Below are 15,842 nucleotides of genomic sequence, written 5' to 3'. Positions count from 1 at the left end.
CATAGAATCGTAGGACTGGAAGGGACCTTGAGGAGTCTAGTCAGTTCCCTGCACTCACGGCAGGACTAAGTATTATCTAGACTGTCCCTGACAGGTGTTTGTCTATCCTGCTCTTAAAAATCTCCAATGCTGGAGATTCCACAGCCTCCCTAGGCAATTTATTCCAGTGCTTAACTAAAACTCAAGCACATTAGGCCTTAATAGATATTCATCTGCATCTCAGATCACAGCATAGAGTAGGTGAAGTGAAAAAGGATTTAAGTATAACAAGCAGGTAACAAAGGCAATCTTGCTTCAAGTGGGAACTCTCTACACTTAAAATAGAATTTTATGGCAATGGAAAACAGGCTGAGTCCCATAACTGTTTGTTTGTTTCTAGTAATTTTTTTTTAATTGGGATTACTTTAAATATTAGAGGTTTGTACAGAAAATGTAATTGTTGGTTTTCGGCATTTTCTGGAATCCATAGAAACACACAGTCACCCTTATTTCTTTTTAATAAGATTTTTAATGTGTGTGTATGTGAAGTTCTTCTGTCTTTCAGTCCTTTTCTCCATCCAAACTGAGATTGAAACTGTAAAGTATTGTTTTATAGTAAGGATTCCCATTTTATATACAAACTTCAAGCCAATAGTATTGAAAGTTGTTGTTGTTCAGTAGTATCTGTAAGGATATTGAAACAATCGTTTATAAAAAGATGGTTTTCAGGTTTTAACATACTGACCTTTTCATTACTCTTTCCAGTGGTCATTTTCATATAAATGAAATTTGTAAATAGCAACCTGATTCCTTTCCACATTGCATTGATTCCAGTGAATGCTCTCAAGGCCAACCATGTAGAGACAATCTTACCTCTGCCAATCTCTTTCAAACTAAGTCATGGATCCAGAACTTTTTTCAACAAATGCTGGATGTTATCAACATAATAACAAAGAAAACAACATTAAACTAGCTTTCTCCTGTTTCTCTTGTATTTCCGTGTCTCTTTTCCCATAGTCACCACTAGAGCTATGCAAATATAATTTTAATCCAAAGTGAAATTTGCTAGTTCTTCTTTGTGTAAAACATTTCTAACTGTGTCTGAAATGTCACTGTCAGACTGGAATACTGGCCCTTTCCTTGCCTCACCTTCTGCACTAAATAGAAATGAAACCCCCTGAAAATCACAGGCCTGTTTGTTTTTTCTTTTTAAAAAAGGTTCTCTAAGCAAAGGGTTCATGCCTCGGAGTGCTAGCTACCTCTTCCCTTTCCCTCCTGTGTTTTCCTGTCAGTTTCAACTCTCTGTTGCAGCATCTTTTCCAGCCTACTGTTTTCCTGGAACAGAGCTGTAAGGCAGTGCATTGCACCTTCTTGCAGGCACCAGTGCTGTCTGCAACCTTCAGAAACTTGCCACTAGGCCACCAGGGATTTGGTGGCTCCTAGGAGGACAAGGTAGAATACAGGCAAAGTTGTTAAAATTACTTAGGAAAACTCATCTCTTTCAACCTATTATTTCTTTCATGAAAAGGAATCCCTTACCTAGTGCTGATTACTCTCTGTAGAAGTTACAGATTGCTGATTACTGGGTGACTTTTATATTACTTTGGTGTCATGTGTTTTAGCTGCACTGTGACAATTTAGCTTGTTGAGGTGCTGTGACAGCCTCCCTTACACCTGGAACAGAGATGACCAGATTGGTTGGAAAAGCAACGAAAAGCTCCCGGAGAAGTACTTCAATACAAGTTCCTGTATATCAGCTCGCGGGAGGAGGAGGAGGATTTATCTTATTAATAATTAACGATGAATTAATTAAATAGGTCACTAGGACCCACAGTGAAAAGAAATGCTGCTGCTTGTGGAATTCCCTGTCTAATCAATATTCCAAAATCTACTCCCCAAGATGCATTTTAACAAAGCTTCTACTGTCATGGCCAAGCGGAAGCTTGCTTGTGGCTCGGTGGTACAGCTGCTGTGTTTGACCCATGAAGTTCCTCATTACAGTCATGGATAAAATAGCACAAAGGTCTTGCACAAAATGGGGGGCTCTTCCAACTCCTTAAATCTACTCTTCTCTCTGACCACCTGTTGGCAGACAAAGGTGTCTATTCATATCCCTGGCATTTCAGAACCTTTTTATCACAGCTTAAGCAGACTTCCTCCATAAACGTCTGTTCTGTTGTATTTACCTCTGTGGAAAATGATTCCAAAGAAGCTTGTATTTGCTATATTCTATTACAGTTGATTCCTAAGATGTCCAATAGCTCTAGTAATTAAACTTCAGTTTCCCTGCCCAATTCAGCAAGATTTAAATCACTAGGTTGAAACTACTCAATTGTGTCTTAAGGACTGTTGCTGAGATCTGGATGTTGGAATGCATAAAAAACTTAGTTTAAATTTTTGATGTCTTAGTGATTACTTTGACACGCAGTTCATATCTTTTTTTAAATGACTGTGATTAAGCTCAACTGCTGATGGAAAATAGTATGCATTAATTAGTGCAAGGACTGATAAGCATATTAAATCAGGCACATTATTTGTTGCATATAAATTATAATATTATGAAAGAGAGGTTGATGATTGGGATGTACTAGTGCTAATAGTGATTTACAAAACAATTTTTAAAAAGGAAGTTGATAAAAGCTGCCCTCAGAGGTAGACATTTAACATACAGAAAACTTCCTTACTTTTCTGTCTTTTCCCTACCTCACGCCAACCCTTTTCTTGATCAGCTACTCTAATTGCATCATTTTAATTCAAGAAACTCCATTTTCCCACTTCTTCAACATGGCCTCTGAATAGAGTCTGGTATTTAAGTCCATGCAGGTTTCTTGTATTAGACAACAAACCTGAGTATGGGTCAGTGCTAATGGCAGAGGAGCAAATGATCAGCATTGTTCATCCATTTTGTAGTTTGACAATATGTATATCTATTAAACTTTACAATCAAATTACCCATAAACCAGTGGTTCCCAAACTTGTTCCGCCGCTAGTGCAGGGAAAGTCCCTGGTGGGCCGGGCCGGTTTGTTTACCTGCCGCGTCCACACGTTCGGCCGATCGTGGCTCCCAGTGGCCGCAGTTCGCTGCTCCAGGCCAATGGGAGCTGCTGGAAGCGGCGACCAGTACGTCCCTCAGCCCGCGCCACTTCCAGCAGCTCCCATTGGTCTGGAGCAGCAAACCACAGCCACTGGGACCTGCGATCGGCTGAACCTGCGGACGCGGCCGGTGAACAAACTGGCCCAGCCCACCAGGGGCTTTCCCTGCACAAGCGGCGGAACAAGTTTGGGAACCACTGGTCTATGTGAACAATAAATAGCTGAACAGAAGGGGGAAAGACTTGCCAAATATTTTTTCTCTCTGGTTTAAACATCTTTTAAATAAAATATTTGCCAGCTAAATGGTTATAAGATACTTAGCTTAATAACAAATTAAAAAGTAAGCATGTACATTTTCCAGCTTACTGGTCCCAGTGGCCACGGTTCGCTGCTCCAGGCCAATGGGAGCTGCTGGAAGTGGCGACCAGTACGTCCCTCAGCCCGCGCCACTTCCAGCAGCTCCCATTGGTCTGAAGCAGCGAACCACGGCCACTGGGACCCGCAATTGGCTGAACCTGTGGACGCGGCCGGTAAACAAACTGGCCCAGCCCACCAGGGGCTTTCCCTGCACAAGCGGCGGAACAAGTTTGGGAACCTCTGCCATAAACTATTACCTGAACTACATAGTTTACTCACTTAGACTAGAGAAATGTCTCTACACCTCTAAATTTATATTAACATCTAAGGTTCAAATGTACTGAAAATTAAGCCACAGCAAACTTTTTGCATTATGTTGACATAATGCATAATCACATAAACTCTTAATTCCCTTCTTTGAAACCACACACAATAAATAACAAGGGTAATAAAGCCTGTTTAAGTGCAAACTACCTTGATAAGACACCAAAGAACAGGTATTGCTCACTTGTTTGTGAAACCTTATACAATCGTTAGATTAAAATTAATATGTCCTATAACTATTATTTATATTGTAAACAGCTTTTCACTCCAAAAGATTCCAAAGCAGATGAGTGGTGAAGGGCTCCCACTGAGGAGTTTTGCCTGTATAGGGAATGCAGGCTTGTGTGTGTTTGTACACACCCACACCTACAACCACCCAACCCTCCCCGCCCACACACACACATAAAAGAGTGCACTACTTAAATGTGTCCGCCTCTGGGGAGGAGAGTGCAACATATTGCACAGCAATAGTGGAAGGGTAAGTTTGGTTAAGAAAGCCAGTTCTAATGCATGCTTTTCCTAAAAGAGCCATGAAATCTACAAAGTCCACAGATCAGAGAGAACCTCCGGCCAAACTTTTCAAATGTAGGTGCTTAAAGTTAGGCATCTAAATCTATATTTAGATACCTAAATAAGAGGCCTGCTTTTCAGATGTGCTGGGAACCCATAGCTCCCATAGGCTTTAAAAAGCATTACATGTACACAGCAGCTGTGAATAGCTAGTCACTCATTTATATGCCTATGATTTTAAGTACCTATCTTTTTGGCGGTCAAGTTAAAAACTGAGTCCAGTGTTCCTTAAGGTTTCATCTGAAAGACCCAGCCCCCATTCAACCTCTGCAGTAAACATCATGGTAATTAGTCTATGGGTATGTCTACACTACGGAATAAGGTCGAATTTATAGAAGTCGGTTTTTTAGAAATCGGTTTTATATATTCGAGTGTGTGTGTCCCCACAGAAGTGCATTAAGTGCATTAACTCGGCGGAGTGCTTCCACAGTACCGAGGCTAGAGTCGACTTCTGGAGCGTTGCACTGTGGGTAGCTATCCCACAGTTCCCGCAGTCTCCGCTGCCCATTGGAATTCTGGGTTGAGATCCCAATGCCTGATGGGGCTGAAACATTGTCGCGGGTGGTTCTGGGTACATATCGTCAGTCCCCCCCTTCCCTCCCTCCCTCCGTGAAAGCAAGGGCAGACAATTGTTTCGCGCCTTTTTTCCTGAGTTACCTGTGCGGACGCCATACCACCGCAAGCATGGAGCCCGCTCAGGTAACCGTCACCGTATGTCTCCTGGGTGCTGGCAGACGCGGCACGGCATTGCTACACAGTAGCAGCAACCCATTGCCTTGTGGCAGCAGACGGTACAATACGACTGGTAGCCGTCCTCGTCATGTCCGAGGTACTCCTGGTCGCCTGTGTGATCAGGAGCGCCTGGGCAGACATGGGCGCAGGGACTAAATTTTTAGTGACTTGACCAGGTCATTTTTTTTAGTCCGGCAGTCAGTCCTATTGAACCGTCTTATGGTGAGCAGGCAGGCAATATGTCCTTCTGCACCGTCTGCTGCCAGCCAAAGATGTAAAAGATAGATGGAGTGGATCAAAACAAGAAATAGACCAGATTTGTTTGTACTCATTTGCCTCCTCCCCTGTCTAGGGGAATCATTCCTCTAGGTCACACTGCAGTCACTCACAGAGAAGGTGCAGCGAGGTAGATCTAGCCATGTATCAATCAGAGGCCAGGCTAACCTCCTTGTTCCAATAAGAACAATAACTTAGGTGCACCATTTCTTATTGGAACCCTCCGTGAAGTCAACCCTGTAAGCCGTGTCCTCAGTCGCCCCTCCCTGCGTCAGAGCAACGGCAAACAATCGTGCATCTGAGTTGAGAGTGCTGTCCAGAGCAGTCACAATGGAGCACTCTGATTGGGCTAAAACATTGTCGCGGGTGGTTCTGGGTACATATTGTCCGGCCCCCGTTCCCTCCCTCCCTCCGTGAAGGCAAGGGCAGACAATTGTTTCGCGCCTTTTTTCCTGAGTTACCTGTGCGGACGCCATACCACCGCAAGCATGGAGCCCGCTCAGGTAACCGTCACCATATGTCTCCTGGGTGCTGGCAGACGCGGTACGGCATTGCTACACAGTAGCAGCAACCCATTGCCTTCTGGCAGCAGACGGTACAGTACGACTGGTAGCCGTCCTCGTCATGTCCGAGGTGTTCCTGGTCGCCTGTGTGAGGTCGATCAGGAGCGCCTGGGCAGACATGGGCGCAGGGACTAAATTTTTAGTGACTTGACCAGGTCATTTTTTTTAGTCCGGCAGTCAGTCCTATTGAACCGTCTTATGGTGAGCAGGCAGGCAATATGGATTGCTAGCAGTCCTATTGCACCGTCTTCTGCCGAGCAGCCATGAGATGTGGATGGCATGCAGTCCTTCTGCACCGTCTGCTGCTAGCCAAAGATGTAAAAGATAGATGGAGTGGATCAAAACAAGAAATAGACCAGATTTGTTTTGTACTCATTTGCCTTCTCCCCTGTCTAGGGGACTCATTCCTCTAGGTCACACTGCAGTCACGCACAGAGAAGGTGCAGCGAGGTAGATCTAGCCATGTATCAATCAGAGGCCAGGCTAACCTCCTTGTTCCAATAAGAACAATAACTTAGGTGCACCATTTCTTATTGGAACCCTCCATGAACTCTACCCTTGTAAGCCGTGTCCTCAGTCGCCCCTCCCTGCGTCAGAGCAACGGCAAACAATCGTGCATCTGAGTTGAGAGTGCTGTCCAGAGCAGCCCAATGGAGCACTCTGATTGGGCTAAAACATTGTCGCGGGTGGTTCTGGGTACATATTGTCCGGCCCCCGTTCCCTCCCTCCCTCCGTGAAGGCAAGGGCAGACAATTGTTTCACGCCTTTTTTCCTGAGTTACCTGTGCGGACGCCATACCACCGCAAGCATGGAGCCCGCTCAGGTAACCGTCACCGTATGTCTCCTGGGTGCTGGCAGACGCGGCATGGCATTGCTACACAGTAGCAGCAATCCATTGCCTTCTGGCAGCAGACGGTGCAGTATGACTGGTACCCGTCCTCGTCATGTCCGAGGTGCTCCTGGCCACGTCGGCTGGGAGCGCCTGGGCAGACATGGGCGCAGGGACTAAATTTTTAGTGACTTGACCAGGTCATTCTCTTTAGTCCTGCAGTCAGTCGTATTGAACCATCTAATGGTGAGCAGGCAGGCAATACGGATTGCTAGCAGTCGTATTGTACCATCTTCTGCCGGGCAGGCAAGAGATGACGATGGCTAGCAATCGTATTGTACCATCTTCTGCCGGGCAGGCAAGAGATGACGATGGCTAGCAATCGTACTGTGCCATCTTCTGCCAGGCAGGCAAGAGATGAGGATGGCTAGCAGTCGTACTGTGCCATCTTCTGCCGAGCAGCCATGAGATGTGGATGGCTTGCAGTCCTTCTGCACCGTCTGCTGCCAGCCAAAGATGTAAAAGATAGATGGAGTGGATCAAAACAAGAAATAGACCAGATTTGTTTTGTACTCATTTGCCTCCTGCCCTGTCTAGGGGACTCATTCCTCTAGGTCACACTGCAGTCACTCACAGAGAAGGTGCTGCGAGGTAGATCTAGCCATGTATCAATCAGAGGCCAGGCTAACCTCCTTGTTCTAATCAGAACAATAACTTAGGTGCACCATTTCTTATTGGAACCCTCCGTGAAGTCCTGCCTGAACTACTCCTTGATGTAAAGCCACCCCCTTTGTGGATTTTAGCCTCCTGAAGCCAACCCTGTAAGCCGTGTCGTCAGTCGCCCCTCCCTCCGTCAGAGCAACGGCAGACAATCATTCCGCGCCTTTTTTCTGTGCGGACGCCATACCAAGGCAAGCATGGAGTCCGCTCAGCTCACTTTGGCAATTAGGAGCACATTAAACACCACACGCATTATCCAGCAGTATATGCAGCACCAGAACCTGGCAAAGCGCTACCGGGCGAGGAGGCAACGTCAGCGCGGTCACGTGAGTGATCAGGACATGGACACAGATTTCTCTGAAAGCATGGGCCCTGCCAATGCATGCATAATGGTGCTAATGGGGCAGGTTCATGCTGTGGAACGCCGATTCTGGGCTCGGGAAACAAGCACAGACTGGTGGGACCGCATAGTGTTGCAGGTCTGGGACGATTCCCAGTGGCTGCGAAACTTTCGCATGCGTAAGGGCACTTTCATGGAACTTTGTGACTTGCTTTCCCCTGCCCTGAAGCGCATGAATACCAAGATGAGAGCAGCCCTCACAGTTGAGAAACGAGTGGCTATAGCCCTGTGGAAGCTTGCAACGCCAGACAGCTACCGGTCAGTTGGGAATCAATTTGGAGTGGGCAAATCTACTGTGGGGGCTGCTGTGATGCAAGTAGCCCACGCAATCAAAGATCTGCTGATATCAAGGGTAGTGACCTTGGGAAATGTGCAGGTCATAGTGGATGGCTTTGCTGCAATGGGATTCCCTAACTGTGGTGGGGCCATAGACGGAACCCATATCCCTATCTTGGCACCGGAGCACCAAGCCGGCGAGTACATAAACCGCAAGGGGTACTTTTCAATAGTGCTGCAAACTCTGGTGGATCACAAGGGACGTTTCACCAACATCAACGTGGGATGGCCGGGAAAGGTACATGACGCTCGCATCTTCAGGAACTCTGGTCTGTTTCAAAAGCTTCAAGAAGGGACTTTATTCCCAGACCAGAAAATAACTGTTGGTGATGTTGAAATGCCTATATGTATCCTTGGGGACCCAGCCTACCCCTTAATGCCATGGCTCATGAAGCCGTACACAGGCAGCCTGGACAGCAGTCAGGAGCTGTTCAACTACAGGCTGAGCAAGTGCAGAATGGTGGTAGAATGTGCATTTGGACGTTTAAAGGCGCGCTGGCGCAGTTTACTGACTCGGTTAGACCTCAGCGAAACCAATATTCCCACTGTTATTACTGCTTGCTGTGTGCTCCACAATATCTGTGAGAGTAAGGGGGAGACGTTTATGGCGGGGTGGGAGGTTGAGGCAAATCGCCTGGCTGCTGGTTATGCGCAGCCAGACACCAGGGCGGTTAGAAGAGCACAGGAGGGTGCGGTACGCATCAGAGAGGCTTTGAAAACCAGTTTCATGACTGGCCAGGCTACGGTGTGAAAGTTCTGTTTGTTTCTCCTTGATGAAACCCCCCGCCCCTTGGTTCACTCTACTTCCTTGTAAGCTAACCACCCTCCCCTCCTCCCTTTGATCACCTCTTGCAGAGGCAATAAAGTCATTGTTGCTTCACATTCATGCATTCTTTATTCATTCATCACACAAATAGGGGGATGACTACCAAGGTAGCCCAGGAGGGGTGGTGGAGGAGGGAAGGAAAATGCCACACAGCACTTTAAAAGTTTACAACTTTAAAATTTATTGAATGACAGCCTTCTTTTTTTGGGGCAATCCTCTGTGGTGGAGTGGCTGGTTGGCCGGTGGCCCCCCCACCGCGTTCTTGGGCGTCTGGGTGTGGAGGCTATGGAATTTGGGGAGGAGGGCGGTTGGTTACACAGGGGCTGTAGTGGCAGTCTGTGCTCCAGCTGCCTTTGCTGCAGCTCAACCATACACTGGAGCATACTGGTTTGGTCCTCCAGCAGCCTCAGCATTGAATCCTGCCTCCTCTCATCACGCTGTCGCCACATTCGAGCTTCAGCCCTCTCTTCAGCCGGCCACTTACTCTCTTCAGCCCGCCACTTACTCTCTTCAGCCCGCCACCTCTCCTCCTGGTCATTTTGTGCTTTCCTGCAGTCTGACATTATTTGCCTCCACGCATTCGTCTGTGCTCTGTCAGTGTGGGAGGACAGCATGAGCTCGGAGAACATTTCATCTCGAGTGCGTTTTTTTTTCTTTCTAATCTTCACTAGCCTCTGGGAAGGAGAAGATCCTGTGATCATTGAAACACATGCAGCTGGTGGAGAAAAGAAAAGGGACAGCGGTATTTAAAAAGACACGTTTTATAAAACACTGGCTACACTCTTTCAGGGTAAACCTTGCTGTTAACATTACATACATAGCACATGTGCTTTCGTTACAAGGTCGCATTTTGCCTCCCCCCACCGCGTGGCTACCCCCTCAACCCTCCCCCCTCCCTGTGGCTAACAGCGGGGAACATTTCTGTTCAGCCGCAGGCAAACAGCCCAGCAGGAATGGGCTCCTCTGAGTGTCCCCTGAAGAAAAGCACCCTATTTCAACCAGGTGACCATGGATTATATCTCACTCTCCTGAGGATAACACATGAACGGATGTTGCTTGAACGCCAGCAAACATACACTGCAATGCTTTGTTGTACAATGATTCCCGAGTACGTGTTACTGGCCTGGAGTGGTATAGTGTCCTACCATGAAGGACGCAATAAGTCTGCCCTCCCCAGAAACCTTTTGCAAAGGCTTTGGGAGTATATCCAGGAGAGCCGCGAATGCCAGGGCAGAGTAATCCTTTCACATGCTTGCTTTTAAACCATGTATAGTATTTTAAAAGGTACACTCACCGGAGGTCCCTTCTCCGCCTGCTGGGTCCAGGAGGCAGCCTTGGGTGGGTTCAGGGGGTACTGGCTCCAGGTCCAGGGTGAGAAACAGTTCCTGGCTGTCGGGAAAACCGGTTTCTCCGCTTGCTTGCTGTGAGCTATCTACAACCTCCTCATCATCATCATCTTCTTCGTCCCCAAAACCTGCTTCCGTATTGCCTCCATCTCCATTGAAGGAGTCAAACAACACGGCTGGGGTAGTGGTGGCTGAACCCCCTAAAATGGCATGCAGCTCATCATAGAAGCGGCATGTTTGGGGCTCTGACCCGGAGCGGCCGTTCGCCTCTCTGGTTTTCTGGTAGGCTTGCCTCAGCTCCTTCAGTTTCACGCGGCACTGCTTCGGGTCCCTGTTATGGCCTCTGTCCATCATGCCCTGGGAGATCTTGACAAAGGTTTTGGCATTTCGAAAACTGGAACGGAGTTCTGATAGCACGGATTCCTCTCCCCATACAGCGATCAGATCCCGTACCTCCCGTTCGGTCCATGCTGGAGCTCTTTTGCGATTCTGAGACTCCATCATGGTCACCTCTGCTGATGAGCTCTGCATGGTCACCTGCAGCTTGCCACGCTGGCCAAACAGGAAATGAGATTCAAAAGTTCGCGGTTCTTTTCCTGTCTACCTGGCCAGTGCATCTGAGTTGAGAGTGCTGTCCAGAGCGGTCAAAATGGAGCACTCTGGGATAGCTCCCGGAGGCCAATACCGTCGAATTGTGTCCACAGTACCCCAAATTCGACCCGGCAAGGCCGATTTAAGCGCTAATCCGCTTGTCAGGGGTGGAGTAAGGAAATCGATTTTAAGAGCCCTTTAAGTCGAAATAAAGGGCTTCATCGTGTGGATGGGTGCAGGTTTACATCGATTTAATGCTGCTAAATTCGACCTAAAGTCCTAGTGTAGACCAGGGCTATGAAGGATGAAGAGCGAAATGAATATTGTTGAGATATGAACCACTGTAATCTAGGAATTCTACATTTTATGATAACCTCTAAATTTGTGCCTGCCAGATACAGATTATATTATAAATAAAGAGCTATTAAGAACCCTAAAGCACTAAGTTTGAAATATTAGCTATTTTCCATTTTCTGATATAATTGCATGATTGTTTTAGAATTCACTTATTTTAAGCAAAGTAAAAAGTATTAAAATACATTTTAATTTAAGATGTAGTATTTGCCCAATGGGCATTGACATACAAGCTGTCAATTGGAGCTGATAACTTTTTTTTTTCTAATTAACCATAATTATTTTTTTGTCGAACTTATAAGGCTGACTTAATGCCTGTAGTTTGTAAAAAGCTGTTAATAATTTAGAGTTGTCCTAGATTCAGAAAATGTTTTTAAAATTTGTGGATTAAAGTATGCCTGAGAAAGACACATTGTTATGGGTTAAAATGGCCTTTCTTATGTGGAATATATGTTTCCTATATTTTTATTTGCTCTCTAGTGGAAAATAAGAATTTCATCTTGTGTTTGCATACACACGCTAAGTTTCCTGTGTTCCTTACTATTTACTCTAGTGAATGAGATGCAGTCACCTCTCTGACAATCTATTGGAAATTCTTCACTATGCGTCAGTTTGGGGATTATGACATTTATGTTGCCTCTCAATAATTCCTTTACTTTTTTTTTTTTTTAAGTGCTATTTTAGTGATCTAGCCTTTTGGCAGGCGGCAATAATACACTTACAGTCTTAGGCCCTAATGCATCATCGGCAATCAGCAAATGAGTGGTCTCACTGAAGTCAAATTTGAGTAGGCAGGGCCGGCCTTAGAGGGTAGCAAGCAAGGCAATTGTCTGGGGCCCAATATCACAGGGGCCAAGTGAAGTTATGTTACATCATATCTACAGAGTCACTGTGGGTAAATGGAGTATGAGTATTATAGTAATTTAATTTCCAAAAGTGGAAATAAATCACACTAAAGCAGAGGTTTTCAAACTATGGGGCACATCCTCCTAGGGAGGCATAGAGGAACATTTGGGAGGGCAAGTGGTGACACCAGCAGGCTCAGGCTTCAGACCCAGATGGTGGGACTCGGGCTTCAGCCCCAGGAAGCCAGGCTTGAGCTTCGGCTTCAGAACCAGCTGGTGGGGGTTGGGCTTCATCTTTAGATCTAGGCAACAGGGCTTGGGCTTGGGCTTCATCTTCAGCCCCAGGTGGCAAGGCTCAAGTTTTGGCTTCAGAACCGGCTGGTGGTGCTCGGGCTTCGGGCTTCTGCTTCAGACCTGGATGGCCTGCTGAGTCCAAGTGCTGTCTGCCTAGAAGTACTATGCCAGTCAGCACAGCATTCAGCTAAATAATCAAAGTGAACTATTATTATTACCTGCTGAAAAAAATCTTCTCTTCTTTAAGTAGCTAGGTTTTAGGGTAATTTTAGGCTCTGTAATGTTTGGGGCGAGGGCTTGCAGCAAAAGCTGTTACAATGATTACATCTCGAGACATTTACATTGAACTGGTTTTTCCCAGTGTTACTTGCAGATGACAGTTATAGTAGTGAAAGGTTGTTCCAAGACTAAAAATTCCACATAAATCACATTGTGCAGTTTGGAAATGCCAAACATGAGTCAATATTTGTTGTGTTAATCTGTACAGCACAAGCCAAGTCTTCTGCCATCAGGGCAAACTTTGCTGACATAGGTTGAAATTTATCGAGGCATGGAAGGACTGTGCCAGACTCTCTTCATTTACCCTCCACATTGGTCCCAAACAGGTTTCTGTTGGGAAGATGATGTGGGAGGGCAGAGGTTTACACAGATAAGTGGCCCTCACACACTGATCCCATGTTTTCGGAGTTGCTTGCTGCAGAATGATATTCAAGCTCCATGTCCTGGCCCCAAACAGAGGGTTTGAATTTTACCTCTGGACGCCTGCTAACTTTAGTTCATCAAGAATTTTGTCTGGATAAGGGCTACAGAATTGGGGAATTTAAAAGGGGTTGTGGGGATAGAAGCTGGTAGCGACTTTGTTTCCTTTCTTGCTGCAGGAGGAAAAAAAACAAATAAACTCTGCAGAGCAGTGATTATGTCTTTCTCTGTGTTTGGAAAGCACCTAGCTCATTTTGGTTACCACTGCAATTATTATTAATAATAGCTGATATTAACTATAACCACAGGCTACTGCTTCTATACACAGTGCAAAAAATGTACAGTGTATGACGACAATATGTTACAATCTACATGTATTCAAACAGATGCTTAAGTGATCTGTAATTGGCTATTGCAATTTGGGGCCAATTATTTATCATTACAATGGCTGAAGAGGTTTTTATTGGCAGGCATTTGCTATTGGAAGAGTTGTTTTGTTTTCTGTTCTAAAAAGACTTTATAATTGGTCAATATTTGTTTTATTAATCTTAAGTCTTTTATTGGCCTGCGTTTATGAACATTTTATTAACATTTCTCTTCCATGATTTAGTCCAGGATTTAGGGGAAGTAAGAGTATCCCTATCTCTGTTTATCTGAATACACATTGGTATCTGTAACTCAGTATTTTTCTGGACTTAGAATAGCAGTTATCTGTGGCTAAATGTTGGCTTTTTAACGGTAACCACTGTATAAATCATATACATATAGATGGGAATGAAAACTCATACTTTTCAAATGTATTGTGGTGTTTGGTAAGGCTGGAAGATGACACAGATCATCAGCTCTTTGGGGTTCCCACCATTCTATCTGAAGTCACCAAGTCCCCTCTGCCTGAAATTTCATCCCTCTTTACTTAAAAAACAACCGCCACCAAATCTCAAATACTTCTTTAAATCTCCAAAAGTGTTTTTAGAATGGCTCTCTTAACGTCTTTCTTTTCTTTAAGATTGGATACCCTCTCTTGTTTTGTCTTTTGATTTTCAGGTTGTGTTGTTGTATTAGGCTTTTATTATATTGCATTTGTTTTTATTCTGTTGTATAACAGCTCAAATGCTTTGCCTAGGCCATTCTGTGTAAACAAAATTAGTTTATTGTTGTAGTTGTTAATGAAGGAGACACTGTCAAAGTTGACAGGCCAAAATCCGTTAAGAAAAAAAATCCTCCTGGCATATTTTACCCTTCTTATACTCTGGTCCGTTGTATCATTTTTGTGAGAAGATGGGGCATTGAAATGTTTAAGAATCCTGCTCTTTTTTCCCCCTCTGGTTTACTTCAGCGGTAACTCCTGCATGATTTTCCACTCATAATTCTGTGCTCGGGGAAGGGGAGCATGCTGTGCACACAGGGAGCTCCCCTTTCCTTTTTAAACCTGCAGAAACAACCTCATGGGTCTTTGATGGAGGGGACTTCCACAGTGTCCAGAGGCAAGAAGGGATCATGCCATGGTGGTTTCTCCTGCTCCTGCAGATTTGTGGAGTTTTCTGCCTCATTTTGCTCTTTGCCCCACATTCTGGAGGGCTGCCTATATGACGTACAAAAGGCAGCATGATTGTAGCTCATTACATGATATCTCACTAACTTTAAACTCAAATTTACCTCTGTGCTGTGAAGATGTGGTGTTTCCTCCAGTGTTCATTTTTTGCATGAAATGCTGATGTAGCCATCTGGGTCCCAGGATATGAGAGAGACAAGGTGGTTGAGGTAATATCTTTTATTAGACCAGCTTTTGTTGGTGAGAGAGACAAGGGCCTGGTCTCCGCTACAAAGTTAGGTCCAGGTAAGGCAGCTTACATCGACCTAACTCTGTAAGCATCTACACTGAAATATAGCTCCAACCATTGTAAGTAGCCCACTACATCAACTTAATAACACCACCTCTGTGAGAGGCATAGCGCTTAGGTCGATGTCATTAGGGTGACTCCGTGTTGGTGTCGACACTGCGTTACTTACATTGCCTGTTGGCTGTCAGCCCCATGTGGGGGACAGCTAGAGCCCTGCCACCGGTGGCTGACAGCCTGAGCTGTCAGCCCAGCATGGGGCTCACAGGTGGAGCTTCCTCTCACCTCCGGTGGGGAGGGCTCCAGCTATGAGCCTCATGCCTGGCTGACAGCCCAAGATCTGGATGTGAGCCCTGTGCTGGGCTGACTGCTTGGGCTGTCATCCCCAGGGCAGCAGGACTCCAGCTGTCAGTGCCCCACAATGCCCCGTTTCAGTCGATGGAAGCGCTCCTGGTGAGGGCGCGCACTACTAACAGAAGGAGCATAGTGTGGATGTGAAACACTGGTATAATTACTGTGGTGGCTGTAAATCAACTTAAGTCAGCTTTTGTAGTGTTGACATAGCCAAGATTTTGAGCTTACATACAGCTCTTCTTCAGGTCTGGGAAACTAACTCAGAGTGTCATGGCTAAATACAAGATTTGAACAGACTGTTTAGCATGAGTAGTTAACACGTATTTCAAGGCACCATTCAAAGTGAAATGGCCCGTTAACATCCTTCCAATTCAAAGCTGCACCAGACCCTGCCAGAAAAACAGATGCAAAACCTGCAGACATATCTCCGTTGCTACAATGATCAACACCCCCCACAACACACCTTTCAAGAAACATTGGTCCTACACATGCCGATCAACAAGTGGCGTACCTCAC

The 15,842-nt window shown here is 45.7% G+C and overlaps 2 protein-coding genes across 8 annotated transcripts in view; one reads left to right on the top strand and one right to left on the bottom strand.

Moving 5' to 3' along the window:
• The window catches only part of SYT1 (synaptotagmin 1), a 490,694-nt gene that overhangs the window by 265,161 nt on the left and 209,691 nt on the right, over window positions 1-15,842 (top strand). The window lies entirely within an intron of this gene.
• On the bottom strand, window positions 623-11,030 carry LOC141989501 (uncharacterized). The gene is made up of 3 exons (XM_074956304.1): window positions 10,300-11,030; window positions 9,490-9,720; window positions 623-663 (listed from the first exon to the last, which is right to left on the bottom strand). The coding sequence occupies exons 1-3, from the start codon at window positions 10,880-10,882 to the stop codon at window positions 623-625; spliced, it is 855 nt and encodes a 284-aa protein (XP_074812405.1). The 5' UTR covers window positions 10,883-11,030.

Source organism: Natator depressus, chromosome 1, assembly GCF_965152275.1.
Source record: "Natator depressus isolate rNatDep1 chromosome 1, rNatDep2.hap1, whole genome shotgun sequence".
Taxonomy (NCBI): Eukaryota; Metazoa; Chordata; order Testudines; family Cheloniidae; genus Natator; species Natator depressus.
The sequence above is the reverse complement of the archived record's forward strand: the minus strand, read 5'-3'. Positions and strand labels throughout refer to the sequence as shown.